General features: G+C 46.5%; 1 protein-coding gene across 2 annotated transcripts in view; it reads left to right on the top strand.

Annotated features, from left to right (window-relative positions):
• The first annotated feature begins 748 nt into the window (after positions 1-748).
• The window catches only part of pcdh19 (protocadherin 19), a 53,638-nt gene continuing 36,701 nt past the window's right edge, over positions 749-17,685 (top strand). The window contains exons 1-2 of one of the 2 annotated variants that reach the window (XM_062394425.1): positions 749-4,007; positions 6,547-6,874. In XM_062394425.1, the coding sequence (XP_062250409.1) occupies positions 1,861-4,007; positions 6,547-6,874 (2,475 nt within the window). In that variant the 5' untranslated portion in view covers positions 749-1,860. Of the gene's footprint in view, positions 4,008-6,528; positions 6,875-17,685 lie in introns of both variants that reach the window. The other variant, XM_062394424.1, reaches the window with a different exon arrangement.

Raw genomic sequence — 17,685 nt, 5'->3', positions numbered from 1 at the left:
CACCAGGGGGCCTGACGCGGTCCAAGCTCACAACGCGCACATTAAAGGCCAGAGAGCCACGGTTTGCTCTGATGCAACAGAATGCGCACAGTTGCAACGGGCCCCATCGCTTTCCTTTAAGAGGAGGTGCTGTTCGGTTTGATGCTAACCGCTTTGGCACGGGGGCTCCACCAAACTGTGCCATGCCACTGAGGATGTAACGGCTCCATAGATATATGAGATAACACCGTGCAGGGTCCCCGGTGAGGAGATGTGTGTGCGTGACACTTGTTATATATAATTGGCCACCGCTGCAGAAGAGAAAACAAGGGGGACATAGGTGAAAAGTTATGCTTAGCATCTCTCCGCTCTGCGTCTGCGTCTGCGTCTGCTGGGGGAGAAATTAATCTACTCCCCCCTCTGCGGCACTGCTGGGAACCCTCTCAAACACACCCATGGGTGCCCTCCCCCAGACCATCTTTTCCTTCTTTACCTCTAACGATCATCAAACTGCAGAACCTCGTGTTTCAACTTGTAACGCAGTAATTGCCCGAGGAGTCGTCCATCTGCAGGGCGAACAGGTAGTTGGCCCGTGTGTCTCTCTGTGCTGCGCGTCGCCCCACCCACCAGCAGCTCCGGCCCTCCCGTGTAACCCCTGATTGGCTGCGGGGATTGCGGGTCCTGAGACTGAGCGCTCGCCTCGGAGCCGCGCGTCCTCCAGTGTGCACCAGTGCAGCGAGAGGAGCGCTCGTCGGAGTCAACTACACAGGCAGCGAGTGGAGATTTCGCTTTTTCACCCAGGCTGGATACAGGCTCCTTCCCCTCCGCTGCAGCCCATCGCGAGAGCCCATCGTTTTGTATATACACGGAGGCTCCTGCATCCTTTTCCTCCCGCTGGCTTTTGGCAACATTTCCATTGGATTTTTTTTTTTGTGTGTGTGTGCGTGTTGCACGGACTAATTACCAGGATGTGTCCTGTCTTTTCCAAGTGAGATACGAGGAGATTACTTAGTAAGTAAAAGCCTCAAGAATAAATCTGCTGGAAATAAAAAAGGTAATCGGGACTTCAGTGATTTCCACCAGATACTCCCGCAGCGGCAGACCTCTCCTTTTACGCAGAGATATCCGGACTTGAGCTGTTTAATAATTGTCTGACTGCAGAGCCTTTTAGATTTTTTTTTTTGTTCTCCTCTTACATCCGATGAGCCGCTTGAAAGCCTATAGCTGCCGTCCGAGGAGGAGATCTCCCCACTGCCTGTGAACATTACGCACAGAGCAAGATGTTCATCCAGAATGCGACTTAAATATATGCTGGCACGAAGGCGGAGAATTTAACACGGACTTTTCAACCTCATCATCTGCAGGGGAGATTTTGTATTTTTGTTGTGTGTGTGTGGACTTGCAGGAATTTTTTCATCTTTGCGTCCATGCTGTTAGATTTAATTCCCCCTCATTTTCAGGCCACTTGAAAATGGACAGTTTGCCACGCGAGTCGTGCGTAAGAGCAGTTTGCCGCTTGATAAGAGTTGCACGGATTTACACGGTGAAATCAGTGTTGTGAGAGGATTCAGCATGTTCTCACACATCCGTCGTCCCCAATGTTTCGCCCGCTGCAGTAGACCGGAGGATGTGCTCCGCCTGAGAAGAGTAAAATAAGCTGAGGCACTTGTTAGAATTACAGCTTCCACATCATGATTTAATTGGCGCACACGAGAGCCATTCGTCGCCCAAACACTTCTGAGGTCGTTTCAATGAGATGATTCATTCGGAACATTTTTTGCTGTTTTCTCTGACGAGCATTCTTTGTGCGTAATTATCAAGATTTTTTTTGATTTTTTTTTTTTTTATTAGACAGAGAGAAAAGAAAGATCAACAGGTACAATGCAAACCAAGGAGATGGATTTAATTCAATCAATCGCCGTGTTCGTTTTACTTTGGGTCGGGGCCGAGGCGGTCATCAACCTGAAGTATGGAATAAACGAGGAGATGAAGCCCGGCTCAGTGATTGGAAACGTGACAAAGGACGCGCTAAAGCAAGGATTTCAGATTGCACCGCAGCCCCCGTACTTGAGGGTTATTTCCAATTCAGAGCCGCGATGGGTGGAACTGAGTCCGGCCGGAATCCTTACAACCCAAATGAAAATAGACCGGGACGTAGTTTGTCGACAGAACCCAAAGTGTGTCATTTCCCTAGAAGTGATGTCAAACTCCATGGAGATCTGTGTCATCAAAGTTGAAATTGAGGATTTGAACGACAACGCGCCCAGATTCCCGACGAGCCACATTGACATTGAGATTTCTGAGAATGCCTCCCCTGGTACGAGGTTTCCCCTAGAGGGGGCAAGTGATCCGGACTCGGGGATCTTCGGCGTGCAATCATATTCCATCACCCCGAATGAGCTGTTCGGACTGGAAATAAAGACCAGAGGGGACGGGTCCAAAATAGCTGAGCTTGTCGTGCAGAAATCATTAGACAGGGAGACACAGGCACACTACCAGTATGAAATCAGCGCGGAAGATGGAGGAGACCCTCCTAAGATAGGCGCGGTCCAGTTAAACATCAAGGTAATTGATTCTAATGACAACAACCCTGTTTTTGACGAGTCCGTGTACACTGTTAATGTGATGGAGAACTCCCCCATCAACACTTTAGTCATAGACTTGAACGCGACGGATCCTGACGAGGGCCCTAATGGAGAGATCGTGTACACCTTCAACAGTTATGTCACAGAGAAGACGAGGGACGCGTTTAAAATTGACCCCAGAACGGGGATCATCACTGTCAACGGCATTTTGGATTACGAGGCGACGCAGATATACGAGATTGACATTCAGGCCAAAGATCTAGGTCCCAACTCCATCCCAGCTCACTGCAAAGTCACAGTGAACGTGATGGATACCAACGATAACCCGCCTGTCATCAATTTGCTCTCACTGAACACCGAGATGGTGGAAGTTAGCGAGAACGCACAGCGTGGATATGTCATCGCGCTGGTGAGGGTGTCAGATAAGGATTCTGGGGCAAACGGGAAAGTGCAGTGCAGGCTTCAGGGCAACGTTCCGTTCCGACTGCAAGAATATGAAAGCTTCTCCACGATACTGGTGGATGGCCGACTGGACAGGGAACAAAAGGACACATACAACCTGACCATCCAGGCCGAGGACAGTGGCACCCCTCCTCTACGCGCCACGAAATCCCTGGTAGTCAAAGTCACGGATGAAAATGACAACCCTCCCCACTTCCTCAAGCCTCACTATCAGGAAATGGTGATGGAAAACAACCTCCCTGGTTCATGTCTGCTCGCAGTATCAGCAGAAGACCCGGACCTGGGGATGAACGGCACAGTTTCATACTCCATAGTCCCTGGTGAGATTAAGCACATGGATGTAAACACATATGTCAGCATAAACCCATCAGGCCGCATTTACTCCATGAGATCCTTCGACCATGAGTACACCAGGACTTTTGATTTCAAAGTTTTGGCCAGGGACAATGGCAACCCCTCTTTGTCAAGCAACGCCACGGTGCGTATTGTGGTGCTGGATGTCAACGACAACACACCCGTGATGACAAACCCCCCTCTGGTTAACGGCACAGCGGAGGTCTCCATCCCCAGAAACGCCGGGGTGGGCTACATGGTCACCCAGGTGAAAGCCGACGACTACGACGAGGGGGAGAACGGGCGGCTGACCTACACCATCTCGGAGGGCGACCGGGCTTTCTTCGAGATCGACCAGGTGAACGGGGAGGTGCGCTCCACCAAGATGTTCGGGGAAAACGCCAAGTCCAACTACGAGATCACGGTGGTGGCCAGGGACCACGGCAAGCCCTCCCTCTCCGCCTCGGCCTACATCGTGGTGTACCTCTCGCCAGACCTGAACGCACAGGAGCCTATTGGACCGGTCAACCTGTCCCTCATCTTCATCATCGCTCTGGGCTCCATCGCTGCCATCCTGTTTGTCACCATGATATTCGTGGCGGTGAAGTGCAAGCGGGATAACAAGGAGATCCGGACGTACAACTGCAGGTACTGACCGACTCTTTTGTGTGTGTGTGTTTGTGTGTGTCTGTGTGTGTGAGAGAGAGAGACAGAGAGAGAGAAACAGACCGTGGTGCTTGTGACCGTGATTGTGCGTAAAAACGGCGAGGTGTCAGTGCATTGCTTTTTGTCATGCAGCATGCAGAGGCCTGACTGTGAGGACTGCAGATTTTTTTTTTTACCGTCAGCTGAGAGTGAAACAGACCTTAATACCCCCCCCCCCCCATCTTCTTAAGATCAGACACGTTCTGCCGAGGCCCACTGTTCCGCGTTAGGCAAACGGGATTGATTGATTTAATCCTTCCATTGTAACCAATTGACTCATAAATATGACGGTTCAACTGTCATGTTCAATTTGCTGGTGTGCTGCCGGACAATTAACGTCCCACCGGTTCAATAGCAGTCCCAGACGTTTATTATTTAACGTCCACCATGGCTGATTGCCTGTTATCAGCTTTAATCTAGTGTGATCATGGACAATCATCCGGGATCATTCACATCTACCTCTGTCTTGGAACGATACGATTATAACAAGATGGGATAATATAGATAATTAAATAATTAATTGCATTTTTTTCGTTTTATAAAATCTGGTAAGGTCACATCATCGTCATTCACTATTTAGCCTTTTTTTTGCAGATTATTATAATCCCGGACCTTTGCACGTCTGTTTTGTTCATTAATCTGAACATCAGCCCTGGCTTTGATTTCCCTGTGCCACATCACCACTGTGAATTTACATATAGATTGGATTTGAGATTTAACCTGAAGCTATAATCATATTTTGCTCCAGACCTAATTTTGTTGATTTGAAGTTAAGTTGGGCCATTTTTCAACATTTAGTGGTGAAACACATATTCTAAAACTCCCCCAATATTACTCAGTATGAATAGAAGACTTACTAGGAGTAATTCACCAGTAATAATATTTGTTTTGAATAATCCCAGATTTTCACATTTTCTTAATAACAGAGCTTGGAAATGGAAATAAATTCTGCTCTGGGTTAAGAGGAACCGTCCCTTCAGATTGTAAACAGTGGGACCTTACATCTCTTCTCAGCCTATACCTACCACCCTATACGTCGTGTTATTGAAGCCTGATTTGATAGAATGGGGAACCAGTGTGCTCACATCTTCATCAAAACAGCCATTTTATCATATTTTTTTTTTTAAAGTCTTTTATACGTGTTTTTTTCTTGAGAAGAAACAGTGATAACAACAACAACAAATTCAAAATTCAAAACTGCTCTCAGAACTTTACTCTCCTAGTGTGAGCCGCTCTGCCTGCTGGGTGCTTTAATCAGCACTGCTGTGTTCAGCTTCTCAGTCACCACCTCGAATACGAGGAGCAGTTATCTCCAATTTATTGCTTGTCCTCTGTCAATCTGTCTGACTCTGAAGATTTCCCCCTCCCAATTTTCAATTTGGGCACAAAGTAGAGAGACAACGTGCTCAAATGATAAATGGAAAAGAAATTGAGTATTTTCCGCACTTGCAGCTGCCCATTTTCCTTCCTCTGAATCAAGGGGGAGCCGAATGGGGGCGGGAGCTGTTTTCAAGATGCAATCTAAAAGAAAAATGAAAAAGACAAACTACAATGGTGCTCCTTAGCCAGTGTGATTTTAGAAGCGACAGAGGATTAGAGCTGCGTTTTAGTGAGGCACAGAGGCCAGTGGGGGTTGGTGGAGCACAGAGCTTCCAGACAAGACAAGAGAGAAAACAGACACATTTCAGATATTGCAATTTCATGGGTAACTATAGTTTCCTTTTGAGCATTAGCAGGAAATAAGCCATATGCTGGAAGCCCTGGGGTTGAAAATGGACTCTTACAGAGTTTGAAGTATGCAGATCATTACCAACATCACAAATTATATAGAATATGTCTATTGAAGATTGTGGTTAGTCATCACTATAAAGCACATAGCATCTGTTGTCCTGTGGAAAACTGCAAGGCTGTGCGAATAATGGATATTTTCCCCAGTCTCAGGCTCCTTTGATAAAACGTGGCTCTGCTGCTCATTTGCTCTTATTAAAGTCAAAATACTCATATCAAGTTTGCAGCAGCCGCTGAGAACAGCTAAATGAATTTGAATCTGCAGCTCTCCTGCACCTCCTTTTGCAAGTAGGCCTGCTTGGTAATGAAAGAAAAAAATGGAATTAGTGTGGGCTGTGTGCTTTGAATATGATCGCATATACCGGTAGTGCTGCTGAGTACCAGTGTGTCCTTTTACTTTGCTTCTGTGGTTTTGGCATGTTTGCATTTTGCCTGCCTGTTCGTGTCGTGTCGTGTGTTGAGCATGCAAATGCAAACAAATAAGGGATGACGGCTCCATCGCAAGCTGAGAGTGGGGGAGTCACCTTAGTGTGCTGTTCCACCCCTGGACACGGGCAATGCGCCTCTGTCTGGCACCCATGGTTGAGCAGTGCCCTAGCTGGCATGGCGGGCAGGCATTTTGACCGTGTGGACAGGGGAGGGGAAGGCAGAGCACTGCTTTATTGAGTCTGTTCAGTTTCTTCTACTTGCGCAGGGTGGCAGAGTACTCATATGGCAGCCAGAAGAAGTCCAGCAAGAAGAAGAAGCTGAGCAAGAACGACATCCGCCTGGTGCCACGAGACGTCGAGGAGACAGACAAGATGAATGTGGTGAGTTGCTCGTCTCTCACCTCCTCGCTCAACTACTTCGACTACCACCAGCAGAGCCTGCCGCTGGGCTGCAGGCGCTCCGAGAGCACCTTCCTCAACGTGGAGAACCAGAACTCACGCAATGCAGCGCCCAACCATGGCTATCAGCACCCGTTCACTGGGCAGAGCCACCAACAGCCAGACCTCATCATCAACGGCATGCCACTGCCAGAGGTGAGATACACTCCCCTGTGCTCTGTTCTAAATCCTCGGCTGGGCAGCCCTCGGTGTTAGGGTTAGAACTAAAGGGAGGGGGGGGGGGGGGGGGGTGCTATGATTTATATGATTATAAGGTTTATGTGACTTAATGTGAGGTTTAATCAAAGACAAGAAATAACCATCTTTGTTAGGTTTCCTTTTCATTACTTCTGACTAATAGGTCTGCTTAATGGTGCTGAATCTCCAGCATGAGTTGTAAAGATGGTGCACGCCACCTTTCAACACATCGCAAGGTCTAGTGACATTTAGCATTCCATCACACCACAGATCATAGTGTCGCTGAGAGACGCCTGACTGTTACTGATTGAGAGCCGAGCGATTTCGAGTGGAGCTCGTGACGTTGTCAATCCGAGCAGAATCCTTCGAGGCGTTTCAGGGTGCAGAGACACTGAGGCCGACCTGCGAGTGAGGGCGCTTTGCCAAGCAGACATTTATTTGGAGGCCTGACAAAGTGGATTATTTGGCCTCTCCCTACTCCATGTGTTTACTTTCTTTATTGTGTGAGCTGAGCTATTGTAGAAGACAAGTCTGAGCACCTGCCAGGTGTATTGACCCAACTGATCTGCTCCACCACCACACGTCATCTCAGGTGCTGGCAGAAAAAAAGAATCATTGCTTTAATGCTTTATCTGTGTGTCGTCCATTTGGCTGCAGCGTTGCCGCATGGCTGCTCTGCACCGACACATTGAATTACCCTGACATACCATGCACGGCTCCAGCAGAGCAGTGAAGGTCTGACTCGAAAAAACTATTCAAGCTGACAGAGTGTATGCCGACAAGTTGATCTTTAGTTTATAGATTTTTGTGTGTATGAACTGGTCTATTGGATTCTTTGGGCAACCTTCCCCTCTCTCTCTCTCTCTCTCTCTTCGTGACCCACTTCTCCTCGATCCCAGGGGAGGGAGGGACATTTATGTTTGTGTGAGTGCAAGAGAAAAATGTGCATCGGTATTTGTGTGTGTGTGTGTGCGCGCGTGTGTTTATTTACGAATGTGTATCACGCTTGCTCCCATAGACGGCAGCAAATAAGCTCCCTGGACACACACACGCGGACACACGCACGCTTGTAATTGATGACTCCAATCTCCGCTTGACATTCAGTGAGGAGCGGGTGGGGGTGCGGGGTTGGGAGCGGGGTCTTAAAACAAGGAACACAAGATGGATATTGATGTATTGACTGGATGATCCAGAGAGATCCAGGCACCGGTGGATCCTGAGGGGTCAATGAGGCCTACTTACAGGCATGCTGATTTACTGGGCCTGTCGGAGCTGGTTCCGACTGAGCGTGTGGGTAAGTAACGCAGGTGGAAAGAATGAGAAATGTTGTCGGGGGGCTGTCTGGTGGTGTTGTCCGGCCGGTGGAAGGAAGAGGTAGGGGATTCAGCCGGTGAATGCAGTGAACCTTTATGCTGTGATTGCATTTGCTGGTAGGTAGAGCTATGCGGGTCGCCACCACCCTTTTCCTCTGCCAAGGAAAAATAAAATGTGGGTCTGGCTCCAGAATGAAATCAAGCACCTTTGTAAAAAAGCCAGAGCAGCATCCTGTCTCTGTGGCTTAACCATCCAATAAAAGCACATTTGCCGCAGGATTACGAGGGCCTTTATTTGTTTCAGCTCATGAAAAAGCGGAGAGGGAGACAAATCGGGTTGAAGATTGATTCTGATGATTCCATATGCAGAGCCAGGAGTTGTCTTGATGGAGCTGTGTGAGGGCAGATCGAGAGATAAGCAGGGAAGATGTGAGCGAGGGCGAGTGAGTCTCGGTGCCAGGTGTCTCAGCCCCGGCTACGTTTTCTCATTTTCTTAGAGGCACTTGATTGGTTTGATAGAGGCCGGGCCTGTTTAGCATGCAGCCTCCATCGCTCTCCGCCTTACACACGATGTTGACAAACATCTCTTTGACCCGGCCTTTGCATTTTTTCCCTGGACTGAGAAGAGAGCGTGTGAGCGAGAAAGTAAGTGAGTGAGAAGGCGAGGAAGTAAGTGAGAAGTAGCAGGAGCCACGGAACACCCTCCACCTTCTGCCCGCCGAGGGCTGTCATCGTGTGCTGTCCTCCCCATTGTGACATTTGCAAGAGAGACACGCTCTACAGTATATTCAAACGTTGCTCTTAACTGGCAAATGTTGTCAGTATAATTACAATACCATTTATAGCACAAACAAACAGCGGTGGAATGACTGATAATTGCTTTGTTACAATGAGCAAGCTTAGGCTTGAAACCACTTGACTCCACAAGTCCTCAACTCATATTCCATTGACTGGCTAGGACACACAAGTGGCTGCACTGTTGTGATTACTGAGGCAGCTTTGTCCCAAAAATTGTGTTTTCATCCTGAGGCCAACCTCGTAATTATCCATGATTCATTTATCCTCGGCGGAAGAGCTTTTTTTGTTTTTACACCAGGGCACGATGATGTCTCCCTGTTTATTTATTTTTCCAAATGTGCAGTTTAGAATTATCACCGCCATCAAAATGTGGACACAGGGTCAGATTCAGTGAGCCAATGGAGGGAAAGAGGATATGGGCTTGTGACCATTTTGTAATTTATGTTTATAATCGATGCGAGGTTCTCCTCCATTGTTAGTTTATGTGGGGCAGCGAGCTTCCTGCTTATGTACGAGCAGCTGGAGTCAAGCTTTTCCTGCTTCAGACAAAGCACCGTGGAACACACAAACACACACAGACACACACACACACACACACAGCAGACTCGGCCAAGATAACAGTGACAGGTCTCCCCGAAGGCCTCATACCTGCAATTGCATTGTGTGTATTGTATTCTCCCTTGTGAGAACGTGCACCCGTATATACCTCCCCCCCCCCCACGAACATCGCTGTCCATTGTTTTGGGACGCATCAGCTGTGAGATGTTTGTTAGACCTGCCCGTGGTAGCACTAATATGAACACTCACAGGAGAATAGAGCTGTCTTCCACAGCTTAATTATCGTGAATCACTTGGTGGGGGAAACAATTATACAGTAAAGGAATGGCCTTTGGCTAGAATGTGTTTTTGAATTTGTAATGTGCACTTAGGCTTCTCACACCTGTGATTCCAGATAATGAGCAGAGCAGAAAAAAAGAACTTACCTACTGTATTGATTAGGCTCATTCGGGCAGATTGCATATTTTGTCCTTTTTACGCTGCGGTGAATGAATCAGAAAAAGGTGATAAATGAGTCAGAAACAAGGTGATGAAGGAGTTAGGATAAAAAAGAGGTAGAGGACTTTGCACTGCACGCTGGAGAACGTTCAGCGTTCAGTATGCAGCGAGGAGTGCGCTTGACAAGTGCAGTTAATTGATAATTGATGCAGTCGGATTCTCTCTGCACTGCCTCCTTGAAGATACTGCGGCTACACAAGTCCCTGTGATACCGAGTCCAAGTGCGCGCCACGGGGTCGGGCTCAGACGCACGTATTTGTGTTTGTTTGTTCGGCTCTCGCAGCCAATCAAAGCGTCTTGGATGAGAAAATGAACAAATCAAGCCACGCGCGTGAGGAGGCATCTGGGTGCACCGGCCTCGCTGCTCCTCCCTGTTAGAGAAGAAGATGTTTTGATGTGGATGTAGGAGAGAGACACAACAGGGAGTGGCTGCAAGTCCCTCGCTATCACTTCACATCAGGGCAATATGCATGGGAGCATCCAGACGTGTCATATTGAGCATGCAAAGTACATGTCATGCTGTCAGCGCACACTGCACATCGGTTGAAATTGCACACACATGCACTCATGAATACACAAATGCAGCCACAATACTTACTATGGAGTGTCACATTTATTTGATGCATGGGCTGTGACATTATCATTTACATCGTTATGACCGACTCAGGAATCTCACAGCAGCGGGAATGAGCGACACAATCTCACACATTCGATAATCAACTCGGTTGTGATCCTGCATTCAAAGTGCTTTGTTAATGTTGTTGTGATATTATCATCATCATCATCATTCCCTGGTGTTTAAGACACGGAGAGTGCTATAAATGCTTCTAATAATATTTCCTTAATAGCATCTGTCATTTAAGTGCTCTGGCGCTAATGAAAAAGTTTGGAGCAGTGCAGACCGGTCTTACAGTAGATTGAATAAATTATATTTCACCAGACGTTCGCAGCTGCTCAACTTTCTGTTGGCACGGAGTTTCTGTGGGGATCCAGCTTTTATTTTTCAGTCCCTCTTCACAGACAGACTGTATCTGGACGAATCATTTAGCTTGTGTGTGTTTGTTGACTTGAACGGACTGGGAGTGACAGAAAGAACGTCAGCTGCTGGTGGGAAGTGTAACTGGGAGAGGACAACGGGCAAAGCAGTGAAGCGCAGAGTGGAAGTGAAACTGTCTCGGTGCCGAATGCTCGCCCCACTGCAGCTGGAGACTCTGTTCCTCACTCGATATTCATTTTTACGCTATGCTCAGTTTTCAATGAAGTTTAGAAAGTGAATAGAAATAAATAATAATCACATTTATAGTTTATAATGATAATATGGACTTAAGAAGTAAGTAATCGAAAGTCAAATTTCTCTGTTATTTTAACTTGAACGTTTTTTGAGCCAGTCCCTTATAACAACAAGGGAAGAAACTCTTTTCACAGATTGATAACAAAATCTTATTCTATTTTCATATAATAAAAAATATAGCCAACCCAATATCTTGTTAAAGGCCAAATAGAAAATATACAGGAGCTGCTTCACCACTGAACAGTTTGTCTTTGACTATTCATTTTGGGAAAGAAAGCAGAGCTATACAGATACTGTGGATTAATGGAAGGTATACATACCTGCTTGATCTGAACGCTCTCGTGTTTCTGAGTATTTTTATTTTCATGTGTTGAAAGAGGAGGCGTACGGAGCATTCTTTAAAGTCTCCTCCTCTCAGAGGATTTCAGAGGGAATTGTTTCATCTACAAAAGCTTCAGCTGCGCTCTGATTGAGTGGCAGACGAACCTGTTAATTATTTAGAGAGGTTATTTGTAAGGCAGCGGCTTCAGAAATACTCTGCTTTTCAAGTGTCACTGCTTATAAGGTGAAATAAAAAAATGTTCTCTGACAGAAATAAATTATCGGTAGGACAGTGATGTATTCAGCGCCCCTCTTATAACATTCCTCAGCCGGCTCCTCCCCATTTGTGTTTTACATGGGAAACTGGTGAAGCTGGGGGCTGATTTAGTGGCATTACTCAACAAGATGGTTTTCACTTCATGCACAACCCCGCGCTAGTTTTACACTCGGCTGGGTTTTTATAGCTTTGACCCCAACCCGCGACACGCCGGCACGTCATTCTCGATGTAGCCGAGGTACAATGAAATGACATAACAACCCCGGGCAGCCAGTCACCAGCATCCAGGCCTCCCGTCGGGATTAGAGCACCCAGCCAAAAGAGCTTAAGAGTCAAAACACATGAGTGACGCCGCCTGATGTACACATGTCAACCGTATGTGTCCATAACCACATGTGACTGGTGCGGAGCGAACAGGCTGAGGAGCGCCGTGGAGAAATGGCAAGGCCGAGAAAAAAACCCAGGAGAGACAGAGACGAGGGGAGAGAGGTCTATTTATAGAGTGCCAATGATTTTCCTCAACCTGTACCGCGGCTGCCTGAAATGTGTTATTTTTCTCTCTAAAAGGTGGTGTTAGGATGACGGAGAGATTTTATTGCAGGGGCCATATCAACCTCCGCGGAAAGCAATAATGTCTCCTCTATTGTTGGCGCAACTTCCCCCCAACGAAAAAGCAAATATTGTGATTATTTCAATGTAACGGCGAACATGGTAAAGTGCATTAGCAGAGGAGAGTGGTTTGAGTTTTGCACCGACTCTGTATTAAATCTCCACATTCCGGCCAGATGTTGTCAAATGGCTGAACTCGTCGAGGACATCTGCAAACAGACACTTAAGGCTGTTTACAACACAAGCACACAAAATACATTCAAATAAAAAAAGTACAAATCGCAAAGTGCTAATCGGCGTAATCGTTTTCATCTTTTGTGATGAATTTATTTGCTAAAAATTGGCAGCCCTGAAAAAAAAAGTACTTGAGAAGCTCTATCATGTGGAAAGAATTCACTTTCTTTTAAAACCTATTAAGCATCAAAGGAACATTTTTTCTTTTTTCATGGCGCCAGAAGTAGTCACATAATAGCATTAGTCGTCCCACAATTTATGTTAAATGTTTAATGGACAAGTACCTAAACGCAAAAAAGGGGGAATAATGGCATTGAACTTCTGGGTTGATGGGTCTAGTCGTAAACGAGCGAAGGCTAAATGGAGTGAAGGAAATGGAGGTAGAGATGATGTTCATCGCCGGAGAAGAGGACGTCATTATGAACCTTGTTACCCGGCGAGCGATGCGGCGTGGACGTACAGTAATTACCCGTTTAATTGAGTTTCCCACCGGGTTGTTCTTTTATTTCTCAAATCAAAACCCTCACACACAAATATGCCGCATTGTGTTTTGTTCCATGGAAATCCCTGGACCATCAAGTCCCAAAGAAATACAAAGTTGGAAATTAACCCGAATTTCATTTGCGGCCGTTCAAACGATTTCAGGCAAAAATTTGTGCATCAAATGCTTAATGTTCAGGGAAACAACCAAGAGTGAATATTAAAAAAATAACCCCGCTCTCATTAACACCTTTTGGTGAAAAATGCCTGTAGTTGCATTAATATAGAAGAAGAGAAAAGGTCAGTCCACATATTTAAAAGAAACACAAAACCCTGAGACTGCTAATGGACAAGAGCATGAAGCTGTGTGCAGTGGAAGCTCATGATAATCTTCAGTGTTTGTCGAGAGGCATGTGCCCACATCTGTCACTCTGACTCATTGAATAATGTGTGCTGACACGCAGTGTAATAAAGCCTTGATATATACACATATACAAAGATTTGTCTCTCCTCGCCGATAACGAGAACAAGGGACTCATAATCAGTCTTTGGGGAAATTAAATGTTCCCTGTCAGATCCGCTCTGGAAAAATAAAAAAATAACTTACGAAAGTATACATAGTGAGAAAAAAAAGTTATTTAAACTCTCCAGTAATGACAGCGATGATTTGAATGAGCCGAAAATGTATTTCATCCCAACGTGCAGAGAAGGAAAAAGTATTAATGACAATCCGTGGATGTCAGCGTCACCCTGTTTTCTGTATTTTCATTGGCTAATATATTTGGGCTAGTAGACATGTCGCCACATTGTTAAGAGAGTTCCCAGGGTTTCACTCCCGAGTGCTGATGCTGTGGTTTTTGAGTGACAGGGAAGTGGATGGGGGGGAGGGGCTCAGTGGAACCTAACAATACTCTCTGTGCATGGGAAACTTTTCCAAGCAGCCGGCTCTGACACCAGGGAAGAATGACCTTTCCAAGTGTCCTGTTTTTTTGTGTCTCAAGCAAAGCAGAAGCAGGAGGATGTTAGTTAGCATTTCCCCCATCAGATTAAATGTCAACTCCTGCATGCATAATTGTGGAGTGGAGAAAGAGGATGACTTGAAGTGAACCAATTTGCAGGGGGGTGTGGGGGGGGGGATAGAGGAATCCTGAGCTTAGTTAGTCACTGCATTGCAGATATTGTCACGGCCCTCTCGGTGTCATCTGCTTTACACTTCTCTGTTTTAATTGTGGTTATATTTGGACCTGTCGGGTTGGCACCTTACCTGGCTTAACAGTAATTGTAACATCAAGTGAAACTTAATTGAGCTGGACACAAAAGAATTCTCCCATTTTTAAAACTGTGGAGAAGGAGAATCTAAGGAAGGCAGAGCTGACTAAAGGGAGCAAACATCATTGTGTCACACACACAAGTGCTGCATTATGCCTCGGTGTTGTTTGCTCTGGCGGTGCCGGAGCCTTTGCCTGCTCCTCCCCTCCTTTCATTTCAGCAAATTCATTCAGTGCTTTTGTTTCAAAGACATAAACCTGGATTTGCATTGGGAAGCCCGTGTATGGGGTGTTTGATGAGCGCCGGGGCTGTTGGCAGGCGAGCCGCTATAGCAGCAGTATCGGCCGCCTCAGAGGCATGCAGCGGTCGGGGTGGAGGAGCAGCAGGGTAGCGTAATTGTGCATTGTTCATCCACAGAACAGAGGCAGAGCATGTAATGAGCTGTAGCATTTTCACCCAGCCGGCCTAATGGGCTATGACCGAGTGTAGGCCCCTCGGAGCCCTCACGTTCCCTCTGCCCTATGTGGCCGTCGTCGTGGGCCTCTTCCTTTTCTTTTCCCCCATTCCTCCCATTTTTCACTGGCCGATCAGCGTCAACCACTCTTTCACCCCTGCTTTCACCCTCCTTTATCTCTGCTCCCCTACCCATTGTGCCCCTGTCTGCGGAGATGGTGGGACCCCTAATGTGTTCAGTGTGTGGCTCCTTTTCTCATTCATGCCGTCTGTAAAGCTCCGAGCTTTCAGCCCGATTCAGGCTGACATAAATCAGAATAGCTCATTGACGGAGCACCGTGTGCTCTGTGATTACATTAAAAACCCCAAACACTGCATGCAAATAAAAGTTCGGCAAAGAGAATATGCTGATGTTAGGTGAAGAGGATTTGCTGTTAGAAGTCGGCTCATTTTTCTATCAAAGGCTGTTTTGCATTTTGATTATCTAGTTCTCCTGAAAGCAATCGCGGTGGCCCTGTTACGCTCAGGTTTGTTTTGCTGGGATTAGGGCTTTTCAGAAAGGTCCCAGGCATATTATTTACGTCCCATATCTGCTTTCTGGGGAGAGGCGGGGAACCATCTCTTCGCTGGAGTGATACCAGGTCATGTTGGGAAGACAAGAATGTGTTCCAGGAGACAGATTAGATATGTACTCTGCGCTGAATGTGGAGGAATAAAAATACAACTAATGATAATTGTTACGATTTCCATGTTAAGGGAGTTGATAACGGCTCCACCTGCCTCTTTGTGCTCCCTCATGGCATCAGAAAACAATATTCGGGGGTTCGGTCGGTGTCTGGCTGCGCCGCACAATGGGACATCAGATTTGACTTTCCCCTCACGTCCACTGTATGACATACCACAGCTCAGGCGGCCAAGTTAATGAATGAAAAGCACTTGGCCTCTGTCAGAATGCTCCGAGTGCAGCACTTTCTCCTGTAACCCCCCCTTAGTTCAAGATTACTCTCCTGTACCTGTTCTATGTCTGAGCGCTGTTCCCAGTCCAGTGTTGCGTGGGGGCTGTTGGGTGAGGAAGGCCCGCATGTCGAAGGCAGCTCATAATCTTTGTGCTTTAATAACAGGGGTTGAGTGCTCCGCTGGGGGGGGGGGGGGGGGGGGGGCACTACGGAGGGGCCTTATCTAGGTTTGGGTATTATAACGTAGGTTGTAAGGACTGCTAATGCATTGACATATATGCTCACACCTGGGAACAAGAATGCACTGCTGAGTTAAAAAAAAATTCCTTCCAAGCTTTTTTCTGTAAGCTATCAATAAAAGTCATAAAAAAGATCCAAGGAGAAAATGTGACATTTGGGAAATTAACCTAGTTGCTTTCCTGAGGAGTGTTAGATGAGATATTTTTTTCTGCCCTGTGATGTTTAGTACTTAACAAGAGCAAGGGGAAGCAGTGAGCGTCCCATCGTGATCTCTAACTGTTTTAAACTACGAGTGGAAACAGTCTAACCTGTGCAGAAATATTTTATTTGATTTCTTTATGAGAGTATCATAACTGTGATGTGTCCACTTGAGGATTACTTGGCTGGGAGCAGTGAGTTACTTAATTACTCACTTAATGAAACATGTTGCAAGAGGGTATGCTGATTCGTATTTTATTTTTTTGCCATTTGGACCGAACCACACCAAGCTTCCTCCAGACGATCCACTTTTATACTCAATATATCAATATCTCAGCCAAAAAAAGGAAACATGTGAAATTCCCAAAATGCCGACAATATTCTTAAAATTAAAGTTACAGAAACAGATGTTTTCCTTGATTAAATTATATTTTCCAGAGATCAAAAGAGAATCTGGTTTCCACTTTGCCTTTTTTTTTAATTATCAGATCAAAATGTCGTCCATCCTAAATGTTAATTTTGTGGCTGCCCCTGCCTTGTGCGTGCGTGTGATAGGACGGCAGACGGAATACCAAGAGTGATGGGGGGGGGGAGTGGTGTTCTGACTTTTCATTCGTTCACGACCCAGTAATGATCATTTTAGCCTCTAAGCCCCAGATTTGGCCTTGTTTTGCTGTGGGAAGCAGCAGCAGTGGGGACCGAGCAGCCCTGCCCCGGCTCAGAAGCTCGTCGGTGGCTAAGCTAGTTGGCAGCAAAAGTCAGCGACACAGCACGGAAAACATTTCGAGTGTGTTCAGAGGAGGTGAGCTGGGAGGTGACCGAGAAGAACCGGAAAATATGCAGTTTAGGTTTAGGTGGGATCAAACCGTGTTGTGCTCACGTGTAAACTGCATTTGTTTGCCTTGTGGCCTGTGAGGGAGAGCATCTTTTCTAATTATAGACCTCCATCGCTCGCTTTGTTAGCAGTGCTGGTAACAAGCCAGTCGCCAGCTTGCATGAGCAACTGCAGAAAGCTGACTTTTGGTTTAATTTGGAGGACTAGCTATAATCCAGACTAAGTCCCTGAAAGCTGAAGCCCCCTCCCTCCTCCCACCGCTGCTGGATTACGGGAGTGTCTTTAAAAGGATAAGGACCTGCTTATCACTGCTTCCCTCAACACTTGTTTGGGACGTCAGATGTGGGGGAGGACAGTTCATCGTCGCCCGACGTGGCCGGTGTGGGTATGAGTCATAGGGATTAGGGCATCTGACGACTGAGATCAATGATAATCACAA

The sequence above is a fragment of the Platichthys flesus genome, chromosome 8 (assembly GCF_949316205.1).
Source record: "Platichthys flesus chromosome 8, fPlaFle2.1, whole genome shotgun sequence".
Lineage (NCBI taxonomy): Eukaryota > Metazoa > Chordata > Actinopteri > Pleuronectiformes > Pleuronectidae > Platichthys > Platichthys flesus.
The sequence above is the reverse complement of the archived record's forward strand: the minus strand, read 5'-3'. Positions and strand labels throughout refer to the sequence as shown.